At 38.4% G+C, this 23,687-nt stretch overlaps 1 protein-coding gene across 1 annotated transcript; it reads left to right on the top strand.

Annotated features, from left to right (window-relative positions):
* Positions 1-122: 122 nt before the first annotated feature.
* On the top strand, positions 123-23,258 carry WARS1 (tryptophanyl-tRNA synthetase 1). Its single transcript, XM_050335417.1, has 12 exons — positions 123-182; positions 862-884; positions 4,329-4,535; positions 5,440-5,647; positions 12,144-12,252; positions 12,720-12,839; positions 13,467-13,649; positions 14,962-15,062; positions 16,291-16,403; positions 17,487-17,660; positions 20,947-21,087; positions 22,801-23,258. Exons 3-12 carry the CDS (start codon positions 4,422-4,424, stop codon positions 22,957-22,959), a joined length of 1,422 nt encoding a protein of 473 aa, XP_050191374.1. The 5' UTR covers positions 123-182; positions 862-884; positions 4,329-4,421; the 3' UTR covers positions 22,960-23,258.
* The last annotated feature ends 429 nt before the right edge of the window (positions 23,259-23,687 follow it).

Genomic DNA, 23,687 nt, shown 5'->3' on the forward strand with positions numbered 1-23,687 from the left:
CGCAGGAGCCCTTATTGCATCGCTGCGAGCGGTGGGGAGAGCGCTTCCTTGGGCTGGGGGCTGGACGAGGAGGGAGGGCAGTGGGAGGCAATGGTTCCGGGGGGGATGTGTTTCCCAGCCGGGAGTCGCGGGAGCCGTGCCGGCGTGGGGGTGATGCAATGGTGGAGAGCGAGGAGCGGAGGGTGAGGAGGGACGGGAGAGAGGGGGATAGAGTGGGATGGGACGGCGGGGAACGACCCCCGGGAGCGGGAGAGGCGCTGGCTGGGCAGTCATTGCCGCCCCCATGAGCGGTGTGAGGTGTTGGGCGCGGGGGTCTCTGCTGGGCACGTTCAGTCCCTCCCTGAGCGAGGCGTGGATGGGCTGGAGGGCTTTTCCTCCACTCCCTGCGGCCCCCGGGGCTGCATCGCCAACACATCAGGAGAACATGCCCTGGGAAGGCAGGGCAGGGCAGGGCAGGGTGGGATGTCCAGGCCGCTGGAAAACGCGTCCCACCGCGGGAAGGGCAGAGCCGGCCCTGCCCGGGCAGGGTGTGTCAGGGAGTGCTGCAGGGCTCAGGGATCATTGACGTGCTGGGGGATTTGGTGCAGAGCCGTTCCTGCACCGCAGCTTTGCTCGCAACAGCTGGTGTATAGTAAAGATTCACAGTGGGCTTTCTTCGACTGACAATGGTTGAGTGGTCCTCTTGTCATCTTGGGGAATCATCTTACATTCTTTCATTGTATTTTCATATTTTCGCTGGTGTTTGTCATGACTGGGAAGGTAGGTCTCCTATAAAATGCAGCCTCTGTTGGAGTACTTCTCAAGGTGTGTTTCTGTATGGATACTACCTACTTTAATTTCACTTTTTTGTTTTATTTACAGGAGGCAAAACAGTTTCCAGGAATGTAAGTGCTGTTAGACTTATTTCCACATTCTTTCCTTTGGTCATGAAAACTTTTTGTGGACTACTGTGTTACTGTTGTCTTTGGAAGTCTTGATGTACCTTCATGGGATGTTTGTCCTGAAAGAGCTGTTCTTAACAAAACATGCAAACTGCTCTTTAATACTCCGGTCTCTGACTTACCAAATCAGTTTGCAAACAGTGGAAATGACCATAGGTCTGTGGTGGTCATCCAGTGGGAAACAGACCACCTTTCTGATAACTTTGCCAAGGATTATTTTTGAGCTTTGTCTCGCAATGATTTAATGTTCTGAAACGGGCATGGGAGCCATACCCGTTGCAGGTTACCTGCACTGTGTAGGTAGAAAAGGCACACAAATCTTGGCTTTCAAGTTCACACCATGAAACTGAGGCTCTTAAGTTCATTCTAGACCCTGGTCCCAAACATCCTAACAGCCCATTCTCAAATTCCCACATATACTTTTTTTCCTCCAGATCTGTTTGCCCGTGGTATCTGATGTGTTTGGCACTTTTAGTTTTCATAATATCAATAAGAAAGGGAGAAAAAAAAAATCCTGATAAAATACTGAATATCCAGGCATTTATTTTAAATGGTTTACAGTTGCATTTATGAATTTCAAAAGATAGAGACCTGTGTCCCACATTACTGAATTCCTGGCTTAAATAGGGACAGTACTGAGGTAAACGGAGATCACTTTTATGTAGCAGCCAATATGTTTTGCATTTTATAATGATGATATCTTCGTGCCTTCTTGCAGCAACTAGATTACTTTTATTACTTCCTAATGAAAATGCATCTTCATTTGAGATTCTTTGCTCATCTTAAATCCATAATATTCCAAACATTCTAAAGAGTCCTTTCTGGTTAATGCCTTCCGGTATATGGAAAGTCTCAGCTGTCATTTCAGCCTTTGTGAGTGGAGGCAATCTATCAGTATAATGTACTTTCAGGGATTAAGTTAAAACACCAAACCACAATCTGATCTACACCAAAGAAAACTCTTATTTATATATTTTCTGTTTTTTAAAATTTGAAGTCAGTAAATATAACTGGCATGTTCTTGCAGAAAGGGTGTGTGTTAATCTTCCTAAACATTTTCTAATATGTGTTTATTCTATGCTTTCTTTTCCACTTAAATATCTTGTGCTAATGAAAAAGTGGAAAGCACTTATATTAAAAAAAAAAAGTTATTAAACTGTAGGAATACATCAAAGAATTGTTTGATCTGTTTTTGATTGTGTTTGATTAATTTTTTTTAAACTACACTGTCAAACTGCAAAAAGTCAAGCTTGAAGGGATTGAGATTAGGTTAAAAATTTAAGTATTACTGGTGACACGTTAGTCTTATTTTAGTCGATTACATCATCTAAATATGCTATCAAAGTTAATAGACTAAGCAAATCACATTAACAAGGGGATGTATACACTTCCCAGTTTTCTCAGGGTATTCAGCTGAAGCTGAAATATGGGAATATTGCAGCTGACTGACAAACAAAGCCTTAATCATAGGTGTGTTTTGGTAACCAACAAGTTACCAAATTGACCTTCCTAAGTTTACTAGGCAGCTGAAGGCTTTTTATGGTGGCAGTTTAAATATATGCTGTGTAAATATAACCAAGGCTGTGATTAGGCTGATTATTTTGTAGAAGGAAGGCTTTGAAATACCGTGGAACAGCTAAAGCAACTATGACAGGCTTCTGTTTCTTTTTTTTCCTGTTACCTCATTTCAACAGCCGCAGGTTTTATGATACTCTTCTATAATTCTCTATATGCTTCCCTGTGTACCTTGTTATTGTGATATGTTTATCCTAAATGGATTTGAGTTGTTGCAGTTCCACTTAGTGTTATTTTTCTGACAGATGGTGTCCTCCTTACATATTTTTAACGCTTATTTTCCTCTACGTAAATATGACAAGTTCACTATAACTACAACCATAAAAACTCCCTTCCCATTTCAAGTTAATGCTTGTTTGTCCTCAGTTCTCAATATTTAAGCAGCACGATGCTTGAATTTTTACCAGAAGAATATTCAGAGCATATATAGCTCTAAAGACCTCATCATTTTGTATGGAGATCCGCTGAGCATGAGTAATTTTTGAAAATAAGGATTTTTTTAAATAAGGAATTACGCCTCTGTAGTTGAAATGAGTGTTCACACATGGCAGGTTGATAACAGGTTCACTGGATTTGTTAGATATAAATAAAACTCTGGGTTTTTTTCAGAGGTTATCTGAGGACAATTTATCAAGTAATTTTAGAAAAATCAGATGGAGAAATTGCTGTGATACCATTAATTGCTGTGATACCTTTATGGCAAGTATATGTATTAAGGTATAAGGTAATTCAACCCATGTTACATGGGTTTCCCGTCTTGCTAATTACTAAGAGGTGTTCAGCGTATCCATTAAAATTAAGTACAGCAGAGTTTATTTATAACATTTTAGAATATAACTGATAAGCCAAAGATCAAGATTTTCTGCTGTAGAGTGAAAATTATTTTAATGCATTTGGTAATGGCAACTATGCTTATCTAACACTTTAACAGCGTTGTTTTACTGTACACTATGAAGTTGTAATTTTGCAAATTCTCAGTCACTGATAATTAATAGACTGCTAAGAAACTTTCAGAATTATTGTATTGTTAGTATATAGAACATTGTAGTTGTTAGTCTGGGAGAGAAGCCCTTGTGTGGAAGCATGGGCATGCTCTGTGCTGGGAAACTGTCGTGATCGAGGAGTATATTGGACACAAGGAGACTACTGTGTTGTTAGTCTCATCCAACTCCTCATTTTAGACCTTCTCCTATTAATTTTCCAGCATATTTCTGAGAAACACGTGATTCTGCAAATTTACAGCCTATTATTGACCCAAGGATTCTTTAGAAAGCAGCATTTCTCACTAATCATCAGTGTGCTTATAACCTGTGGAGGAAAGCCATACAGAAGATGACTAAGCTTTTCTCTTGTATATCCTTCTTTGGACTGAAGTACTCTATTACATATACTAAGACAAAATTCTGTATCATAGCTATAAAAATCTCAGCATTCAGAATTTGAGAGGGTATCAGTGCAGGAACATTAACTTAATCAGGAATCAGATAACCTCTACCAGTTGTTCTGGGATGCTTTGAATTGTACATATATTTAATTACTTTTTCTTTTGCCAGGAATTTGACTTTGACAAGGTGTTCTAGTGTTAAATATGTAGACAAACAACATGAACAGTGATCTCTAAATTTATTTGTTACTCCTCTTAGTCCATTTCTGTATGAAACTGAAGCTCATTGTGTTAATATCTCCACATTTATCAATCCGATGTGAATAGAATTTGGTATGGGGTCAGTAGAGTGTTTATATTTTTATTCTGCTTATCTAATCTTGGAGACTTACACAAAAGAATAAAACACAATACTTTTTGTCCTACAGTTCTCCTTGTTGTTGCTGCTGCTTTGAATCTACAAGCCAAAGAATCGGATACATTTAATTGTAATTAAACAGATCTTTGTGCAGTCTGGCACAATGGCTGATAGTCTGAACTGTGATTTGAACTCTCTGAGTCCTCTTCAACTGTTTGAAAAAGTAACTGAACAAGGAGAGAAAGTCAGAGCACTGAAAGCAGGAAAAGCACCAAAGGTATTTCCGTTTCATGTTTTGAACCTGTTCTTTTTCAGTTTAGGTCTGTCTTTGAGTGCTGAAGAATATGAATGTTCTGAGATCTATTTTACCCTGTGATAAGAAAAACTCATTGAAAATTATTTGTGTCCATTTTGTGAACTGTGGCATACCTGGAGCGAGGCAGTCACGAGCAAGAGCAAAGTTTTTACTCTTCTAGTAAGAACAGTGAGTCATAGGCTTAGAAGTCTCCTTCAACCAGTTGCCATGCTATGTGACAGGATCCAAGGTATTTGGTTTTCAAGTGAATATATATCACTTTCATTCTTCCCTGGTTTTAGATGCTTCATGCAAATCTTTTTCTCCAGGCATTATTGCAGACATCAGCAAATATGTCTTCCTGTAACTGCACTGGCAGTCTCTGGTTAATCTCCCTTAAATTTAATAATTTGCCATTAATTTCAAGTTCTCTATTCTGTCCTCACTACGTTGGCAAAGAGAGCTCAGTTTTAATGAGGTTCTCTTAGTTTTATTGCCTGAGGGAGTAAGCCTTGAAAAGTGGGAGTCAAATAAAGTGTTGCTCTGTTTTTTGCTTGCATGAGATTTTACAATACCTTTATATTAAAAAGGTCATGATCATAACTTCTTGTTCTAGTTTGTCTTCAAATCTGTCAATGAATTGTAATGAATAAATTATTTCCAGGTGAGCCACTAAAAGCATTGCAAAGTAAATTAGATAATAACTTATATTTTATTTATATATCTTATTTTATGCTTAATATGGTAAAATGAAAACAAATAAAGACTTAGTTTATGAGTGATGCAATTCAAGTCAGAGCATGGATGCAGGATTTTGAAAGGTTAAGATGTTAATATAATTGTCTATTTTAAGTATGGTAAACAATTTTTTTTTTCCTTTATTCAGGATGAAATTGATGCAGCTGTAAGGATGCTATTATCATTAAAACTGTCATATAAAACAGCAACAGGACAAGATTATCAGGCAGGCTTGCCTCCAAAAGATCTTGTATTAATAAACAATGGTACAACTAAAGAAGAGGATGAGGATTTGGTAGATCCCTGGAATGTGCAGACATCAAATGCTAAAGGCGTGGATTATGACAAGCTCATAGGTATAACTCTTCCTTCAGTGCTACTAAGGAATTTATGTAAAGTGATCCTAATGACCACAGAAACAGCAAGGCATCATAACACATCCTGATCAATACCATCGTAGGTAACATTTAATTTATATCTAATCTTAGCATTCCCATGTCTGAAGAATTTGCTGTAGAAGATGAACATGTCCCAGGTGGGGATTTCCTATGAAAGACTTAAAAACTTTGCAAAGAACTTTTAAGTTGAAAATAGTGTTTTACTTGCAGTTGGATTTTTGACATAAGGACTGTTATTGGAAGTTGTGTTAATGAAGATACTCACTGTGACTGAGTATCTGCATCTGCAGTGGCTGTGATGCAGAAGAGCCACAGCCTAGAGCGTTTTAGCCAGGCTTTAGGGTTCTTTCTGCCATCTCTCCATATCCTTTATGAATTTGGGAATGCAGGAATGATCCAAAACTAATGCAGAAGTTTATTAAGTATAATGACTTCTTCAGAAGACACGTTAGCAAGTGCTGGCTGGAGTGGAGGAGTTGCAGCTCATTCAAAAACACGCAGTATAATGGAAAATGGTTTAGGCAGGGGTGTTCCAAAACTTGCAAATTTCTTTGTAATTTAAGAAACAGAGGTTTAGGTAATCTCCTTATTGGTTTTACAGTTTGCTATTTTAATAGCTTGTTTGAGTCTAGCATAGAAACAAGTGAGAGAACTATTCGTTGTTTTTTCTACTTTTCCTTTTTTTTTTTCATTATTGTCAATCTTAAATTCACATTTAGTACCTCAGTTGTACATTGCTGAGGTCTGCCTAGGAGCTTGTTTCTGATGACAAAGCATACACCCTTATGTGGCAAGAACGATATATTTGCTTTTGGGAGCACAGTTGCTTGTGTCAGCATTCCTTTAACTCTGATGTTTATTGTAAGATCATATCAAATGTATGTGCATGTTGGCTTAGTCTGCAGAAGGTAACAGGAGAAAGAAAAAGTTGGAAAGGGAGAAGTGTGCAAAGAAAAATATAGGTCAGTGGGAGAGAAAGAAAATAATATAATTATTAGAATCTAGAAGTGGAAAAGATCTGTCATCATCTTGCTACATGCATAGGACTTATAGAGAGGGGTTTTTGTTTTTTGTAGAGAAGGGTTCTGAGTCTTTTGGAAGAGGAGGAAGAGTAGAATACTTGTGTTGGCACAATTTCATGATCTTCCTGCAAATGGCTAACATGACTTCACTGTAAATCAGTTCATGCCCTTTTTTAACTGTGTATATGTGTGTATGTATTTTGATATTCCCTAGAGTGGTGGGTTAGCCTAAAGGGTTTTTACTTATATTTTTGCTTATTTGGGAATTTGGTGGATGAGTCATTTTGCTTCTTCTAAGTGATGTGTTGGAAATTTTTCAGAGTAGAATGCTAGCCTAACCACTTCAGGGAGTGAAGCAGTTGCTGCTTGTTATTCACAAAGTTCCTCCTCTTCCTTCCCCATTTTAAAAATCATAATAAAAAAATCTTGTCCAGGAACTCGACATCTCACAGTTCCTACCACAAAGGAAATTTTTGTGCAACCCATAATCTGTTTATTTACTAGGAGTACCAGACAAGTTGCCAGTGTGCTTGTGTTTAATCAAAATAGAAGAAGGGAAAGGGCTAAGAGCACTACTCTAATCGAAAGATATCTCCTCAAAATGGTTGTTAAATGTATGGTAACACAACAAAACAGCCTGAAGATTTTCTGGGAAGAAAGGTTCTGTTAGGTGAGCAGTAGACATGAACATCCCCAGAAATTTTTGTCCTTTTTTTGAGCATGAGCAGAGGGATGAGTGAGAAAGAGCTTTGCATGCTAACCATGGTGATTCAGTAAGGTGAACACTGCAAGTGATACAAAAGGGTTGAAGTTGGTGGGCATTTTTGCAAATCATGTAGCCAGCCCCCTCCTCAAAGCACAGTCAACTAGAGCAGGTTGCTCAGGACCTTGTCCAGTAGGATTTCTTTATCTGCAAGATGGAGATTACATGACCTTGCTGGGCAGCACGTTCCAGTATTTGACCAGGTGCACACTATGTTTTTTTATATATTTAAATGGAATTTCCTCTTTTTTACAAGTTGTGCCCATTGCCTCTTGTCCTTTCACTGGGCATCAGTGAGAAAAGTCTGGTGCTGTCTTTATTTCTCCCTCACTTTCCCTAATCACATATTTATATACATTGACAAGATCCTGCCTGAGCCTTCTCATCCCCAAGTTCAGCAATTCCAGCTCTCTCATCCTCTCCTCCTATGACAGGTACTCTAAGCTCTTCATCTTTGTGACCCTTTGCTGATTTCACACATATGTCCATGTCCTTGTTATGCTGGAGCCCAGGACTTGATCCAATGCTCCTCAGTGCATAACAAAGGGAAAGGATCACCTCCTTTGACATTCTGGCAGCACTGTTCCTTATTCAACCCATAAGACCTTGGACCATCCAGTGCCACAAAAGTACCATACCAGCTTATACTTAAATTCCTTGTCTGTCACAACCCTGGGACCCCGAGGTCCTTCTGGTTTCCTGCCAGTTGGCCCCCTGCCTGTACCAGTGTACAGAGTTATTCCTGCCCAAGTTCAGGGCTTTGCATTCATTTCTGTTGAACTTCATGAGATTCTTGTTAGCCCATTTCTCCAGTCTGCAGAGACCCCCCTGAATAGCACCACAGCCATCTGTTGTCTCAGGCACCCCTTCCAGGATTGTTTCAGTTGTGAGACATGCTGAGGCTGTACTCTGGGCTCCAGCCAGACTTTGTGCCACTGGTCACAACGCTTTGAGCTTGGCATTTCAGACAGTTTTCAGTTCACCTTGCTGCCTACTTATCTAGTCCAGGCTTCATTTATCACAGAATCACAGAATATGCCAATTTGGAAGGCACCCACAAGGATCGAGTCCAACCCTTAGTCCTGCACAGGACCATCCCCAAGAGTCACATTATGTGCCCAAGAGTATCATCCAAATGTCTCTTGAACTCTGTCAGGCTTCCCTGGGCAGCCTGTTCCAGTGCCCAACCTCCCTCTGAGTGAAGAACCTTTTTCTAATATCCAACCTAAACCTCCCCTGAAATCAGGACAACATTCGCTAACTTCCAGCCAGCTGTGACCTGAAAATCATCAAGGAGGTTTTGCAAAGCCATCAGCTTATCTATGAGATGAGATGGGAGACAGTGTCAAAAGCCTTCCTAAAGCTGAGATAAATAATATTCACCATTCTTGCCTCAGCTGCTAGTCATATCATTGTAATCCATAATTCCTTCTTCTAGCCTTTCTTCAAGGAAGGATTGGCATTTGCTTTCTTCCAGCTTCCAAAAACCTTTCCCAGTTATGATGACTGTTCAAAGGTCATCAAGACTGGCCTGAGTATTCATTTTCAGTATGCAAATATAACATAAAGAGGAAAAATACACAATGAATTTTCAGTAAATGCAAATATGCTTTTGAAAATAGCAGTTCTCAGGGCTTCTTATGTACAGTGAGTTGAAAGCTGTCTTTTGGTAAAAGCTGGAACAGCGGAGATGAAAAGCACACTAGGAATTTTTTAAAAGCTTGTTAAGGAGTGGAGACTGTGTCCTTGTCAGAAGCTGTTTAGGAAGGCAGATTCTTTGTGAATAGAGAGACTAAAATGTTCTGAACGTTCAAATAGGAGGAGATAGGTAGGGGAAAACTACCCAATTATTTAACAGGAAAGATGAAGATGGGCAAAGAAAAGGAAGTTGTGCAATCTGGGAATGTTTAATAAAGATATTTAGGCATTTCCAGTGAAGTGTTCTGTATATCAGAGAGCTTTTAATTGCTCTTTATGACAGTACACAAAGATTTCCAGGATGGCTAGTCCCAGTTAATCTGGGGTATTCTCATGTTTTCTGTTTCTGTAAGATTAGCCTCTTAGCACAGTTGCTATTGTGCTGAATCAAACATTTTCATGCTCATTTGGTCTCTTCTCAGCATTCATCCAGATAATAATTATTTTTTCCATTTTGTAATGCTTTTTTTTTTTAATAGGAAGAACTTCATTCAGTAATTAAGGCTTACTTAGGAGAAGCAGATAACGTTAGCACTTGGAAAATATATGGATTAAAGTAGTCTTTGCTGAATCATGTATCAACATTTATGTTTTTTAGTGACATTTATTTTAATGGCTCCGTGGATGAGCCAGTGTTTCCCTTTTATGATATCCTGCTTGATTCACCTGGAGTGAAGGAAAAGTTGTAAGCAGGAACTCGTTTCCCAATGCATAATGGTGTAGCCACCATGATGAGTGGTGTGGTTGGCACACCTGAGGGACGGGATGCCATCCCGAGGGAGCTGAACAAACTTGAGAAGTGGGTCCATGTGAACCTTACAAGGTTCAGTGCAGCCAAGTGTAAGGCCCTTGCACCTGAGTTAGGGCAATCCCAAGCACAAATACAGGCTGTGTAAAGAATGGATTGAGAGCAGTCCTGAGGAAAAGGATTTGAGGGTGTTGGTGGATGAAAAGCTGGACATGACCTGGCACTGTGCTCTCGCAGCCTCGAAAGCCCAACAGCATCCTGGGCTGCATCAAAACCAGCATGACCAGGAGATCAAGGGGGGTGACTCAGCCCCTCTGCTCCTTGTGAGACTCCACCTGGGGTACTGCATCCAGCTCTGGAGACCTCAGCATAGGAAAGACATGGACCTGTTGGAGCAGGGCTGGTCAGAGGGCTGGAGCACCACTTCTATGAAGACAGGCTGAGAGAGTTGGGGTTGTTCTGGAGAAGGCTCCAAGGAGACCTTATAGCCCCTTCCACTACCAAAAGGGGCTGCAAGAGATATGGAGAGGGACTGTTTACAAGTGCTTGGAGCAACAGGACAAAGGGAAATGGTTTCAAACTGAAAAAAGGTTATATATTGGGAAGAAATCCATTACTGTGGGGGTGGTGAGGCACTGGCATGGGTTGCACAGAGAAGCTGTGGGTGCCCTATTTGTGGAAGTGTTCAAAGCCAGGCTGGGTGGGGCTTTGCACAACCTGATCTAGTGGAAGGTTGGAAGTTGGATTAGGTGACCTTCAAAGGTCATACAATCACAGAATGGTTTGTGTTGACAGGGACCTTAAAGATCATTTCCAGACTCCCTGACATGGGCAGGGACACCTTCCACTAGACCGGGTGCTCAAAGCCCCATCCTACCTGGGCTTGAAGGCTTCCAGGAACAGGGCATCCACAACTTCTGTGGTCCATTCCAACACAAACCTTTGAATGGTTCTGTGATAATATGCCTAGTTTTACCTCCCATTTAGTAATTAATTCCTACTAGCTTCAAGTTTAATGACTGCATACAAAGCCTTATAATAACCAGTACTTCTCAAATAAATTCAAGCGGTCATAGAGCCTCTGGAACAGCAGAAATGCTTATGTCCAAGTTGATCTTCAGATTAGATACATCACCACTCCTCCTCTCTGTCAAGACTGAGTCAGTCTTTCAGTGTGGGTTTCTGATTTTTGTTTGTGAAAGGCTGTTCAGTGAATAGTTCATATAACAAAACAAAAACCAGTTCACATAACAAATTTAAACACACATCCCCATTTTCAGCCAGAGTGTAGGAGAGGAAAGGAACTGCTTCTTCCATACGCACATTTGTCTTACAACCACGGAATTTGCCAGTGGAGTCTCTCTTTAATAAAGTAGTTGGAATAAATGTATCTGGGTATTTTGTACATGAAAGATTAATCTTTACATCCAGAGTCTCTGTTTTGTTCTCTTGAATACCTTGGCATTTCCAATAATTATTAGTGCAATGTTGAATAGTTCTAATGTTGAATAGAGCAGAATAATAGCAAAGAGTAGATTTCTGTATGGACTTTTTTTTTTAACAGGTCTGTCATGGAGCATTGACCTGCTTATTAGAGTCCAAGAATTATTGAGAATAGGAAAAATACTGCTGTTTCACTCTATCTCAACCTTTCCTTGACCACCAAGTTTTCTTACTTGATTGCCATGAAGAGCATTATGCAGTACTTTTGCAAGCCTCTCGAGGGGAGAAGTGTCTGTAATCATATACATATTAAAGAAGAATTGAGTTTGCAGAAAAGTATTTGAGGTTGGGAAGTGAAAGATGGTGTGATCTGAGAGCAGGAAATTTAGACATCAAGAGAGAAATATTCAGAGCCTTGCACGCATTTTTATCCTATGGCTTAGAGAGGCCAAGTTATTGACCTAAATGTGTTTCTTTAGCATGTTTTTTTGCTTGGAATGTCAATACTTCTGCTGTAAGGAGACTACAATAGTAATAATTCATGGATGGAGCAATATTACTTGTGAATGGCCTGGGCCTCGTAGCATAGTTAGTAGTGGAGATGTCTGTTGGGACTTGAGGCAAGAATCAGGAAAATCTAGCCATTTGACCTGAGGCTTGAAGAAGGAGATGTTTTTTTTAATGTAGCCTGCATTGATATGTCCTTGGTAATCCAAGATCTGATTGTAGCTATGCTGTGCTTACTTTTTTTTTTTTTTTTTTAACATTTTATGATTATAGTTCGGTTTGGCAGCAGTAAAATCAACACAGATCTGATCAATCGAATAGAAAGAGCTACTGGGAAAAAACCTCACCACTTTCTACGTAGAGGAATCTTTTTTTCTCACAGGTGAGTTTTTCTTGTATTAAAATTTTGGCCTGTGGCAGGTTGCACATTTCAGACAAGTGCATGAGCATGATTTGGGGCACAGCCTCCACCAGAGGTCAGCCAAGCTGGTTGTTTGAACCTATCTGGGAAATGATTCCTTAGTTGTTTTACTAGGCCTTAGAGATTATTATCCAATGAACTAATTTTAAAAGTTGCACAATTTTCATTTTAATTTCCAACATTAGATTTTAATTTTTAATTTAATTTTTCTTTGAGGGTTTTTTTTTCCCCATGGGGACTGAAGGAGACAATGCTTTTCTGAAATTAAAAATGAAGCGAATTTGAACTTTTTTTCTGGGATACTTAAAATACCATATTTTTTATAAAATTGTTTAGCTTTGGAAGCACTCAGATTTTGAGTAGAAGCTTTTTGCTGTTGATGTTTCTTCCTAAACAGTTGTATCATGTTTTCTCTGTTCTTTCTTTAGAGATATGGACCAAATACTCGATGCTTATGAAAATAAGAAGTCCTTTTACCTCTATACAGGCAGAGGGCCATCTTCTCAGGCAATGCATGTTGGTCATCTTATCCCATTTATGTTCACAAAGTAAGCCATTTCTACCATTTGTATTAACCAAAGCATTTTTTTTCTAAGGAAACACTGAACACGTTTTAGGAAACTGCCAAAAGGATGCATTGCATGGAGTTCTGATTATGTGAAGTGACTATTAATGAACTTGATTCAGTCTTACTTTTTCACTAAAATGATCATAATCCCTTCATCACCATACAGCCCTTTTCCTTGTTCCCTTAGCCCTGTGGCACTCCTTAGAATTTTTGTTGTTCTTAAAAACAAGATCGTAGTGAGACTCAGTAACGTTACTCTGTAATGTAAACTGTAATGTAATGTAATGTGGTGCCTGCAGCAGCATGGCACAGAGATGTAGGGCTCAACAAGCTAAAGCCTCTTTGAATTCTGGTTCCATTACAACTGTTGAGTGCTGTCATATGTACAGGAAACAGTATGTGTGAGTCTTTTTTTCCAGGTAAAATGTCATTATAATCTCTATAAAATGCTTTATCTGCTCACATAAACCTAATTGCACATGCATAGAAAGGAAAGAGAAGCAGACTCCTTCACGTATTTTTGTTTAATTATGTAAAAATGTTTTATCTGTGTGAACTTGTATCTTCATATTAACTTATTTTGAGATAAAAATCTCTCTTCTATTAGGTGGCTGCAAGAAGTATTTGATGTTCCCTTAGTTATACAGTTAACTGATGATGAGAAATACCTTTGGAAGGACATGACAGTTGAGAAGGCACATGAGTATGCTAAAGAAAATGCAAAAGACATCATTGCATGTGGTTTTGACATCAATAAAACCTTTATATTTTCGGATTTAGAGTATTTAGGGTAAGTATAAATTTCTCTAGTGCATTGTAATGGAAAAAAAGGTGTTTGGATTTTCTCTCCAACTCTGACAGTCGACAGTGTTTTAATAAATGTATCTAAATTTGAAAGCTTCAAGACAAGTCTTATAACACTTAAAATAGGAACATTATTTTTTCTGCCTTCTTAACTTTTTATACATACTATTGTCATTCTCCTGAATAACATATGAACAAATACTTGTGTGTGCAGTGCTTAAATTATGAAAAATATATCAAACCAGTTAAAGTGAAAATACCTAAACCACCAAGAAACTTCCAGATTGTTGTTTGGTTTATATTTTGTAAGATGGCATCAAAATCTTTCAGGTGTATTTACACTTTATCTGCATTAGCAGAAGGCATTGGATCAACTTGTTGTGGTCAATTGTTTAATAATACAGCATGAAAGATTATTCAGTAAAATTTAAAGGAGACTTAAGGAAAAGAAGTTGTTATTGAAAACTGCCATCTCAGAAGGAAGAAGTTTTGTGGCAGAGTTGAGAATCTGTGGGCTTTGCTCTTCCATGTGGGGTGATGACCATCCTTAAAGACTTGGGTGAGAGAATATATGTTTTAGAGGCAAGCTGTGTAATGTGCAGCACCAGAATGTGGAGCCTACAAAGCAGTTTTGAGTCTGTTCACCTCCCTGAGTTTCCTGCCTTGGCAAAGTTGCATTAACACTGACCCAGTGGCTGGAGGAGGGCAGGTGAGAACTGCTGTTTCTTTTGCTTCAGCTCCTCAGCAGAAGTTAAAAAGGAAGAAGTTGCAGAGCTGCTTTTGATTTGGAAGTGCTGCTGCCTTGTTTAGTGACAGAGAAAGTCCAACCAGGGAACTTATCCTGCAGAAAATTAGAATCTGGAAGATTTGAGCTACCATTCCTTCAGACAGCAGCAGTGTCCTGTATGGGATGCACACTGAGGATACCAAGCAACACAGAAGACATGCTCTCTTCAAGTTGCCTGAGTTCACAGAGAAGAATAAGTAAACTTCAGGCTCCATGAGGCATTTTGGCACCATTTCCGAATCAAAATATTTCTGGATTTAGACAGTTACTCGTGAAAAAAAAATATTTGCAGTAAATGTTAGGGGAAGGGAAAAAGAAATTAAACTTTCAAGGGATAAAATTCCTGTTTGTAAAAAATTCTAAAATTATTATCTTAATGGGCCACAAAAAGTCTGAAACGATGAGATTTAATCCTGCAGGTTTTTTGACATTCTCAGCTTTTGTAGTCGAAGTTTCTACATACACTTTTTTGTTCTTCTCATTTTATTTTTCCACTTTTTTTTTCTTACAGGGCAAGTCCTGGATTCTACAAAAACATTGTCAAGGTTCAGAAGCATGTTACCTTTAACCAAGTGAAAGGAATTTTTGGCTTTACAGACAGCGACTGCATTGGTAGGAAATCATACCAGTTACAAGAAGCAATGCTTACTTTCACTTTTGATGGAGCTATTTTAAGTAATAATGTAAGGAAATTAGTACTGCCACTCATGAAACAGGCAGAAAAAGTAAGAAGATAATGTTTCTAGGCTGATTCTGATTCTAGGATGTTATTGTCTTCAGAATAGAAAAACTTTACAGTGAAATTTTTAGCATGACATTTGCCTTTGTAACAGGCGAAGTATATTGAAGGGTTTGAAACAGAGAGCTACTTTTTGGTTTTTGTTTTTTTTGTTACAGTGATTGCAGCTATAGTCAGTTATGACTCCTAGAAATTTCTATGCCAAATTTTCAGAAAAAATTTCATTAATACACATAGGCATATACATAAATGAAAAAGTGTTAGGCAGCACTGAAAAGCCGAATTATCAAGGTGCTGGGTAACTGCTGTCTTCCATTTACTTCACTACAATTACAGGTTTCTGTCTTTTTGGCAAAAAAAAAAAAAGATTCTGTGTAAAGGTGTCATTAAATCCTTGGTGTTCCTGAGCACTAACATAATTTTTGTCCAGTAGTTAGGCCAGTGACAGCTTTTCAGCCTTCCCGGTCACCAGGGAGAAGATTTCTACTTGTTTTAACAGTGCTCTCGTAGAAGTTGGTGTTGTGATAATGACTTCATCACACGTTTGCAAAGTCTGCTATTTGCGCTTTGTTCTGACAGAATTTTGTTCAGGGAGGGATATTGGTCATCCTGTTATTAAGCGCTATATAAAAACCAAAACTAGACACATCTGAGATGCTTCCTGAGTCCAGTGTGAATATAGCAATGATTCTAAGATCTTATAGGGAAGTTTGCCTCAAAAGTGACTCTGTAACCATTTTCTCACAAAGAGGAAAACAAAGCAGGTCTGAGTGATGACATATAGTCAATTATATTTCTGGAAAGGGTAGATAGTTCTATGATGAAGAGTGTATGCAGTGATGAACTATTTCTGAAATCTTTGCGGTCACAGCTTGCCTTTTGTCATTAGTTTCTATGTCAGTTGAAAGTTTGTTGACATCACAAAAGGTAAAGAGGAGAAAGTTTCCTCATGTAAGGCAACATTCCTGATAAAGATAGATCTTGGTCTTCAAGTGAGTATCCAAATGGTTCACTTGTGCATTTTACATATTTCAAAAAGCTATCTCTATTTATCACAACTTATGTTGCCTGATTAGCTTTTCCAAACATGCTGTTTTCTAGGTAAGATCAGCTTTCCTGCTATTCAAGCTGCCCCATCCTTCAGTTCATCATTTCCACAGATCTTTAATGGCAAGGAGAATATTCAGTGTCTTATCCCATGTGCTATTGATCAGGTAAGAAAACCATATTAATTGATTTGGTTTCTTTGGATTTGGTTTTGTAATGTACCATTCAAGCTTCGTGGTGATATCTCAAAGCATCTGTAAAACATTCCTGCAAGCACCTTTCTAGGATAGATACTGGAAGACCTAAAAGATGAGAGGACAAAGGCTTAACCCAACAGTCATGTATTCATGCATTACTCCTTTTTGCCAGTCTTGGATCTCTCTTGGTTTCTACTCAGTTCACACTGAGCTGACATCTATAGAAGCAAAGACAGTAACATCCATGCAAAAGCGTACTGACATGGTGGTAAGAAGAAACTTTTGTCCATCTCCATGGTAACTGGGACAAGATGGAATGAGCTCAACTTGCAGCACAAGAGCTTTCTGTTGAACCATGGGGAAAAACCTTCTCTCAGTAAAGAATAAGGAAGCATTGAAATAGTTTGCCAGAAAGGCTGCAGAACCTTAACAATTCAGATCTGGAAGATCTGGAGAGCTGGAAGAACATCAGACAAATGACAGTAATAGGGTCTTTACTAGAAATGAGTACTGTTTCTAGGAACCAAATCCTGCACTGTATGACTCTTTAGCTAATTTAGGCACAGGGACAGTCACTGGAAGGTGATGTAAGCATATTCACCAGCCACAATATTATGTAGTAGTATCACAGTTGATTTAAGTCACATCACTGTGACAGAGCACAGCACTGCTAGCTTCATCGCTGATTTGGTTCAGATTCTCTACTGGTTGTTAAAATGCTTTGGGAGGAAGCTTGCATCACAGTCTGCATCCATCTCCAGGCATACTAAACATAGTTTCAATAGTTTCACAACTATTTGAATTCATGTAAAACTTTGTAAATATTCCTATTACTTGAGGGAATCAAAGTGTACAGCGAAACTATGGAAAAGAAAAAAGGGATTTTGTTTGTTGTTCCTCTGAATGAACTAGATTGGAAGTAGGTTCTGAAACATTTCATGGTTTGGTCAGTTTTTGTGTTTTTGACATCACATCATAAGGCATGAATGAGTCAGTACTAATCAGTTTTCAAAGCATATTTTTCAACTTTATTCTGTGCTTTTATTGCTTTAGGATCCTTATTTTAGAATGACACGGGATGTAGCACCTAGGATTGGACAGCCTAAACCAGCCTTACTCCATTCAGTCTTCTTCCCAGCCTTACAAGGAGCCCAGACCAAAATGAGTGCTAGTGACCCAAACTCCTCGATCTTCCTCACTGATACACCCAAACAAATCAAGACAAAGGTAAGGACCTGCAAAACCTAATAGCACAAAGCTTTGTAGCAAAAAGGAGTGGCAGCCATAGAATCATTTAGGTTGCAAAAGACCTTAAGATCATAGAGTTCAACCGTAAATGTAACACTGCCAAGTCCACCACTAAACCATGTCTCTAGGTACTGCATAAATATAAATAGTTTCCAGTTTTATCCAAAAAAAAGTGCTGCAGATGTTGGCTCACTCCCAGAGACAGTGCTCTCTCTATCTCACACTCCCTTGATATCCTTGCCAGTTGTCTGACACTACCTTCAGTGGTCCTCACTGTTACAACAGTTTTTTAGTGTTTTATTTGAACATATCTGAATCCTTTTTCCCATACAGTTCATGGCAAAACATCTTCAGGAATTGGCCAAGTTATGCAAATTTAGCTAGACTATCAAACATGATCTTTTGCCTTGCCAGCTAGTCTGACAGTACAAACATTGTGTTTGTTTTTCTAGTATCTGCAGAGCAGTGGTGTAAGAATAAGAGCTGTGGAGGCTCCTGCTCTTAATATAAATATTATGTTGCCATAGTTTTGAAATCTGACAGGCCATAATGTAAACCTAATAAACAGCTCTTTCTCTTGACTTCCTCTCCATGCTGGGAGCTCCAAACCTTGCACAGTGTTGGTTACAACACAGGTCAGACCTTTCCTGCTGCTTGGGAATCTACTTCTGCCAATTCCCAAGTAAATATTATGTTGATTTTTCACCTGAGTTTTAGAAGGGGTATTTTCTCCTATCTGAGTGTATTCCTAGTGCCTTTTCAGGTTCAGAGGAAGATCCCTCTTATCTGATGTCAGTGGATTTAGTTTGTGAAAGATACATCTATGTTTTGGTATTTGAAGAAAAGACATGAAATAACTGTCAAAAGAAGAAGAAAAGATGTATAAGTTGTTTCTGCTGGGGAGGCTTGGATTAATTCTTTTATGGTTGGCAAACCTGTGTATAGATCAGATTCTTCTACAGCCATCTCATAATGATTCATTCTCTTTGGTAGAAGCTGATTAAACAGTAGTGCTTTAAAGAATTCTTCATGTAATTCTCATGTGTTTGAATTGTAATAATTCCAGTTTATTTGCACAGTTGCAGAGTTGCTTTTAAAAAAAGCTGTGATTTCAGAATATAGAATACATGGTTAATGGTAATATTGGTTAATGTTCTTTCATGTGGTTTTTTACTGACAAGTAGCTTGTAATCTGCAAAGAGATCCAAGATGCTTCATGTCTAGTTCTTAAGTCTTAATTCTACTGTCTTTAAACTACTTGAAAAAATAACAAAATAATCCTAGCTACTTAGATTTATAAAAGGTATAAGCCAAAATCATGAACATGATGAAAACTACTGAGTAATGAAGGACAAACTGAGACTTATTTCAGCTTCTGAAGCCCATGAGAAACAAGTCTTTATGGAAATAGATCTTGAGTGAAAGACCAAATATAATAAATATTTATTTATTCATCATTATCATCATGGCTAGGCTTCGCAAACGAAGATTTGAGAAGGGCTCTACCCACGCTTGCTACAAGCACGCTGATGTTATTTATTATATAATAATAAAAAAATAGAGTATGAAAGATGACTTCTGGTCATAGATGAAGGTTGAAAAGAGAGTGGTACTGCTGCACAAAAAGATTGTACTACATGCAGCGTTTTTCAGGTTACTGGTACATTGCTAGGTATTGAGGTTCAGAACTTACAGGTAATAAATATAAGATGAAAAATTACTATATATTGGGAGAGGCTGAGAAGCTTCTGGGTAATCCAAGGAGATTAATGACAACATTTTAATAAACTATTCTTATTCCATCTATCAGCAGATTACAGCTCAATTACTTGTTAGTTTTCCTAGAAAGTGCTATTTAGAGTCTACATCTGTAGACGTATTCAAGCGTTCAGGGAAATTCCATGCAAAAAAAATCAGTGACTCGCTGTAGATAACTCACTGAAACCCTCAGTCAATTAGTAGGTGCCAGAATATGTTAAAACAAAAAAAAGAGATTAATATAGGAAACGTTTTGTGTAAAACAACAATGTGCCTTTACCTGGTAGAGAGGAAAAACTGTAGAGAGGGGGAATGCTGAAAAAAGTTGATACAGACTTAAAGTCTAAGAAGGAGAGAGGTCAATTCAGAACAGCATGTAAAAAATTAGTTTTATAGATGCTGAGACAGCTATTCAGGCTGTCCTACAACATAAGAATAGATGAAATGTGGCAGATGGCAGTTCACTTTCTTAAAATATTCATCAGCACATCATTTTTGATTTTAATTTGTTGCCACAAGACATCATCTGTAACATAGTGGTTAGAGAGACTCAAAAAAAGTGCAAAAAATCACTAGACAGTCACACAGATAGCAGGAATGTTCATGAATTGTAAATATATAGCAGCTTCTAGATACCAGAACTAAAACCAAAATCTACTTCTTATGCAAATGTGTTTCTTGGCAGGTTGATTATGGTGTCTCAAAAGATACAAGAGCCAAATGAAAGCTCAGCATATGTTCAAGAAATACTTTTTTTCCTCCTCTTAGTAGTTTATTCTCTTCGAATTTGTAGGAAGATTAGCATCCTCAGAGAATTCTACATATGTATAAATGTATAAAATAGGGTGGTGTCCTCAGAATTTACTGGAAATGGGATTAGCAAGTACATCTCTTCGCCAGTACAGTTCATCTGCCTATAGGAAACTAAGTTTAAAAAGAGAGGGAGGATGTCAGCAAGTATTCCATTTTTAGGCTGAACAATTGGGCATTGGTCTGATTTTAGGCATTCTAGATGGAGTTTTGTAATCTTTAACTTTGCTTTCTCTTGTCTTACTTTTATAGTAAAAGAGGAGATCAGGTTCTCTCTAGGATTTCTTAAGAATTTTCCATGCCTTCCTCATCCTTCCAGAATTAATTTCTTGATTAAGTAAATATCTTTTCTTCCATGAAGTACATTTCCTGCAAGCACAAATTCTGTCCAACAGACAACAGCTTCAGCAAAAGGAACTTAAAACCTTTTGGACTTAATCTTGAGTGGATTATTTTGAATTTTCAGTTCATTTTCATACTGATTATTCAGTCTGAGGTGTATGTGTGTAACCATTTTAGCCTGGTGGGTTCTGATGATCTCCTTTTTTCAGTCCTGAGGCTCTGCATGATCTTGTCCCACTCACCCTTCAGTTAGTCCTTAATACACAATCTGGAGGATCATGATACACCTCTCTTTACAGTAAAGTAATCCAGAATTTAATAGATGTTGTACCATAGCATCATTATATTGTTTCAGATTAACAAACACGCCTTCTCTGGGGGCAGAGACACTATTGAGGAGCACAGGAAGTACGGAGGGAACTGTGACGTTGATGTGTCTTTTATGTACCTGACTTTCTTCCTGGAAGATGATGACAGGCTCGAACAACTGAAGCAGGTAAGTAGCCAAATTGAAGATAGTGTTGTTCATTCCCTAGTGTGAGGACAAAGCTGTAACTCGTCCCTCAACAAAGCTCTGAGTCCTCCTGTGAACCTTCTCCAGGAAGGTAATTCTAGTGTTTTTCTTGTTCTCTCCATCCTTTTGCAAGCTTCAATATTAGTATTTGTTTGTTTGCAGTGTTCTTTCTCACTGGCCAATCTATCTCTTCTTAAAAGAAAAAATCCCTAGCATTTTCATAAGTATCTCCAATATTGTATAAGACAATATTTTCCCTACCTTTCAAGTTAGGCAATCTTAAGATTAGTGTTGTTTTAATTGTGTAATACACTCTGCCTGTTCCTTATTGCAAGGTACCTCGCACTCAGCAAAACTGCAAAAGCTCATGTCTAAAGCTTGCTGGTTTGTTATTTTTTCTTATCATCGCAGGAAATGTAATAGCTCTGAGGAATTGTTTCAGTGATCCCAAGAAAAAACTGCTTCATATAAGTTGCATTTTCCTTAAACCTGTCTGGAGACTTCTGTTCCCGGGGTTGATAGCAGGACATTTCACTTCTCTTCATCACCAATAGTAGGTGATGTGTGTTCTCTGGAAGGCGGTAGTTGCAGTAGGTAACACCCATGTCAACATAGGTTTATCAGCTTTCTCCTGCTGGGAACAGCTGCAGCAAAGTTGAGAGCTGCAGGTTCTTCCACCACACAAGAGCAGGGTTGGATAGGTACTAGTTAGTTCCCATGCAGATTGTTGTAAATTCCTTATGTAAATCTGGAGCATATTTGAGTTAATGAGCCACTTTTCATTAGTCTCCAGCACTGCAACAGTATCAGCCTAACTCTGCTGCAGAGCACAAAACCTTGCTTGCAGCTCACTGCAGTGGAGCCTCAGAACCTGATTAGAAAACGTGAACTCACTAATTATAGTGGCATTTGTAGTAGCAATTTCAGTTATGGCACCAGAGGAAGCTTTCAGAGAAAGCAGCCTTGGTGTTTCTGTAACAAACAAGAAACAAAATAAAAACCAGGCCCAAAAACACACCACTGAAATTGCAAGTCAGTTAATTCTTGTTAACATACTTTAGTGTTGCTGAGTAGCACCTTTAATAGGTGTTACAAATTACTTGATGACATGGGGATGTCAGATTATCACGTTTTTGTCATTTCAAATCGTAGTTGAACTGCCTCAGCCGTGGTTTCTAGCTCTTAGTCTGTGCTTCTCGCTAAAGCTAAAATTACCAGCTGTGAATATGACTACTGGTGTGAACATAGATTCTGCGTGTCTTTGCTGTAAAAAGGATATTTCAATCACATCTAATATCGTACCCAAATGCAATGAGAAAAAAAATGTAAGAATTTGTAGCTCTTACTGCAAAAAAACAGCTTAGAGTAACTGTTTATTTGAACTGGGATTCTGGGGAGGAAAATAAGCAGTTTCCTGCAAGTAATTACAGGATTTCCGAGTTAAACTTGTGAAAGAAGCTTATTCAGTCCATATAATAACACATAAAAATGCCCAGCTGCCTTAATCTTTTAAAAGGCAACAAGCAATTTTGCAAGTTGCATCTTCAGAGTGATACCACATAATCTTCTAAGGCATGTGCTTATTTTTAAGACATCCAAATCTGTATTTGCTAGGATGAGGCTTTTAAAGAAGTGCTGGTCACTGAGTCTTTTTGTGAATAGCACCATGTTTAGCCACCAACACTTTCTTGACAGGCCTACACCAGTGGGGAATTGCTCACAGGGGAGCTGAAGAAGGTGCTTATTGAAACAATGCAGCCCTTGGTAGCAGCTCATCAAGAAAGAAGGAAGCAGATCACAGATGAAGTTGTGAAGCAATTCATGACTCCACGGAAGCTAGCCTTTGAATTTTGAAGAAGTGTGTGTGTAGTTTAGCACTTGATAACCCAAAACCAAGTAATTGTTGTCTTCTGTTTATGTCATGACCCCCTAGTTATGTACAGCCTGTAATCAGTGTTATAAATACTGCTTTTAATGAGTTAATTATCATGAACAGCAAAGTACAGAAAAAGTTTAAAATTGTACTTATTTAAAATCAGAATATACAAGACAGAATTGATCAGTCTTGCAGAAAAGCATGTATGTCAGCACAGCATTGTATTTAAATGTATTTCATGTTGAAAATATAAATAAAATTTCCATTTGATGATAAAGGCTAACTTGGAAATTGTTTTAAATATGTTAGTAAGAGGTCATATCTCAAACTAATAAGTAGTAGCTCCATTTTCTTTTGTACTGTGTGCCTTGGCTTACTAGACTGCATGTTCTTTTGGGCTACTGGGAACATGCTGCACACAAAAAGGTAGTTAATGTTACAAAGTGGGATCAGTACAGAAAGAATTGACATCTGTGAGTTGAACACAGGAGAAAGAATATCAGTCTTGTTTTGCTGTTATCATCCTGTTTGATCTTGGGCAAGTTGCAGAAATCTCACTTTATTTTTGTTTCTGCTGCTTTTTACTGATCTGAGTGCCCCTGGAGGGAGGAGGTTATCCTGAGGTTGCAAAGTTCCTTCATATTCTCAGGTGGAAGATAGTATAGAAATGCAAATTTTAGTTTCTAGTTACAAATACCAAGTGTTA

This window comes from Myiozetetes cayanensis, unplaced genomic scaffold (genome assembly GCF_022539395.1).
Source record: "Myiozetetes cayanensis isolate MyiCay16 unplaced genomic scaffold, myiCay2020 scf6-25, whole genome shotgun sequence".
NCBI lineage: Eukaryota > Metazoa > Chordata > Aves > Passeriformes > Tyrannidae > Myiozetetes > Myiozetetes cayanensis.

Bases quoted from the DNA above. Each gene is read 5' to 3' on its own strand.
- WARS1 (XM_050335417.1), top strand. From the start codon at position 4,422: ATGGCTGATAGTCTGAACTGTGATTTGAACTCTCTGAGTCCTCTTCAA. The intron at 5,648-12,143 runs GTATAACTCTTC...TTATGATTATAG, and splicing joins GGATTATGACAAGCTCATAG to TTCGGTTTGGCAGCAGTAAA. The intron at 13,650-14,961 runs GTAAGTATAAAT...TTTTTCTTACAG, and splicing joins TCGGATTTAGAGTATTTAGG to GGCAAGTCCTGGATTCTACA.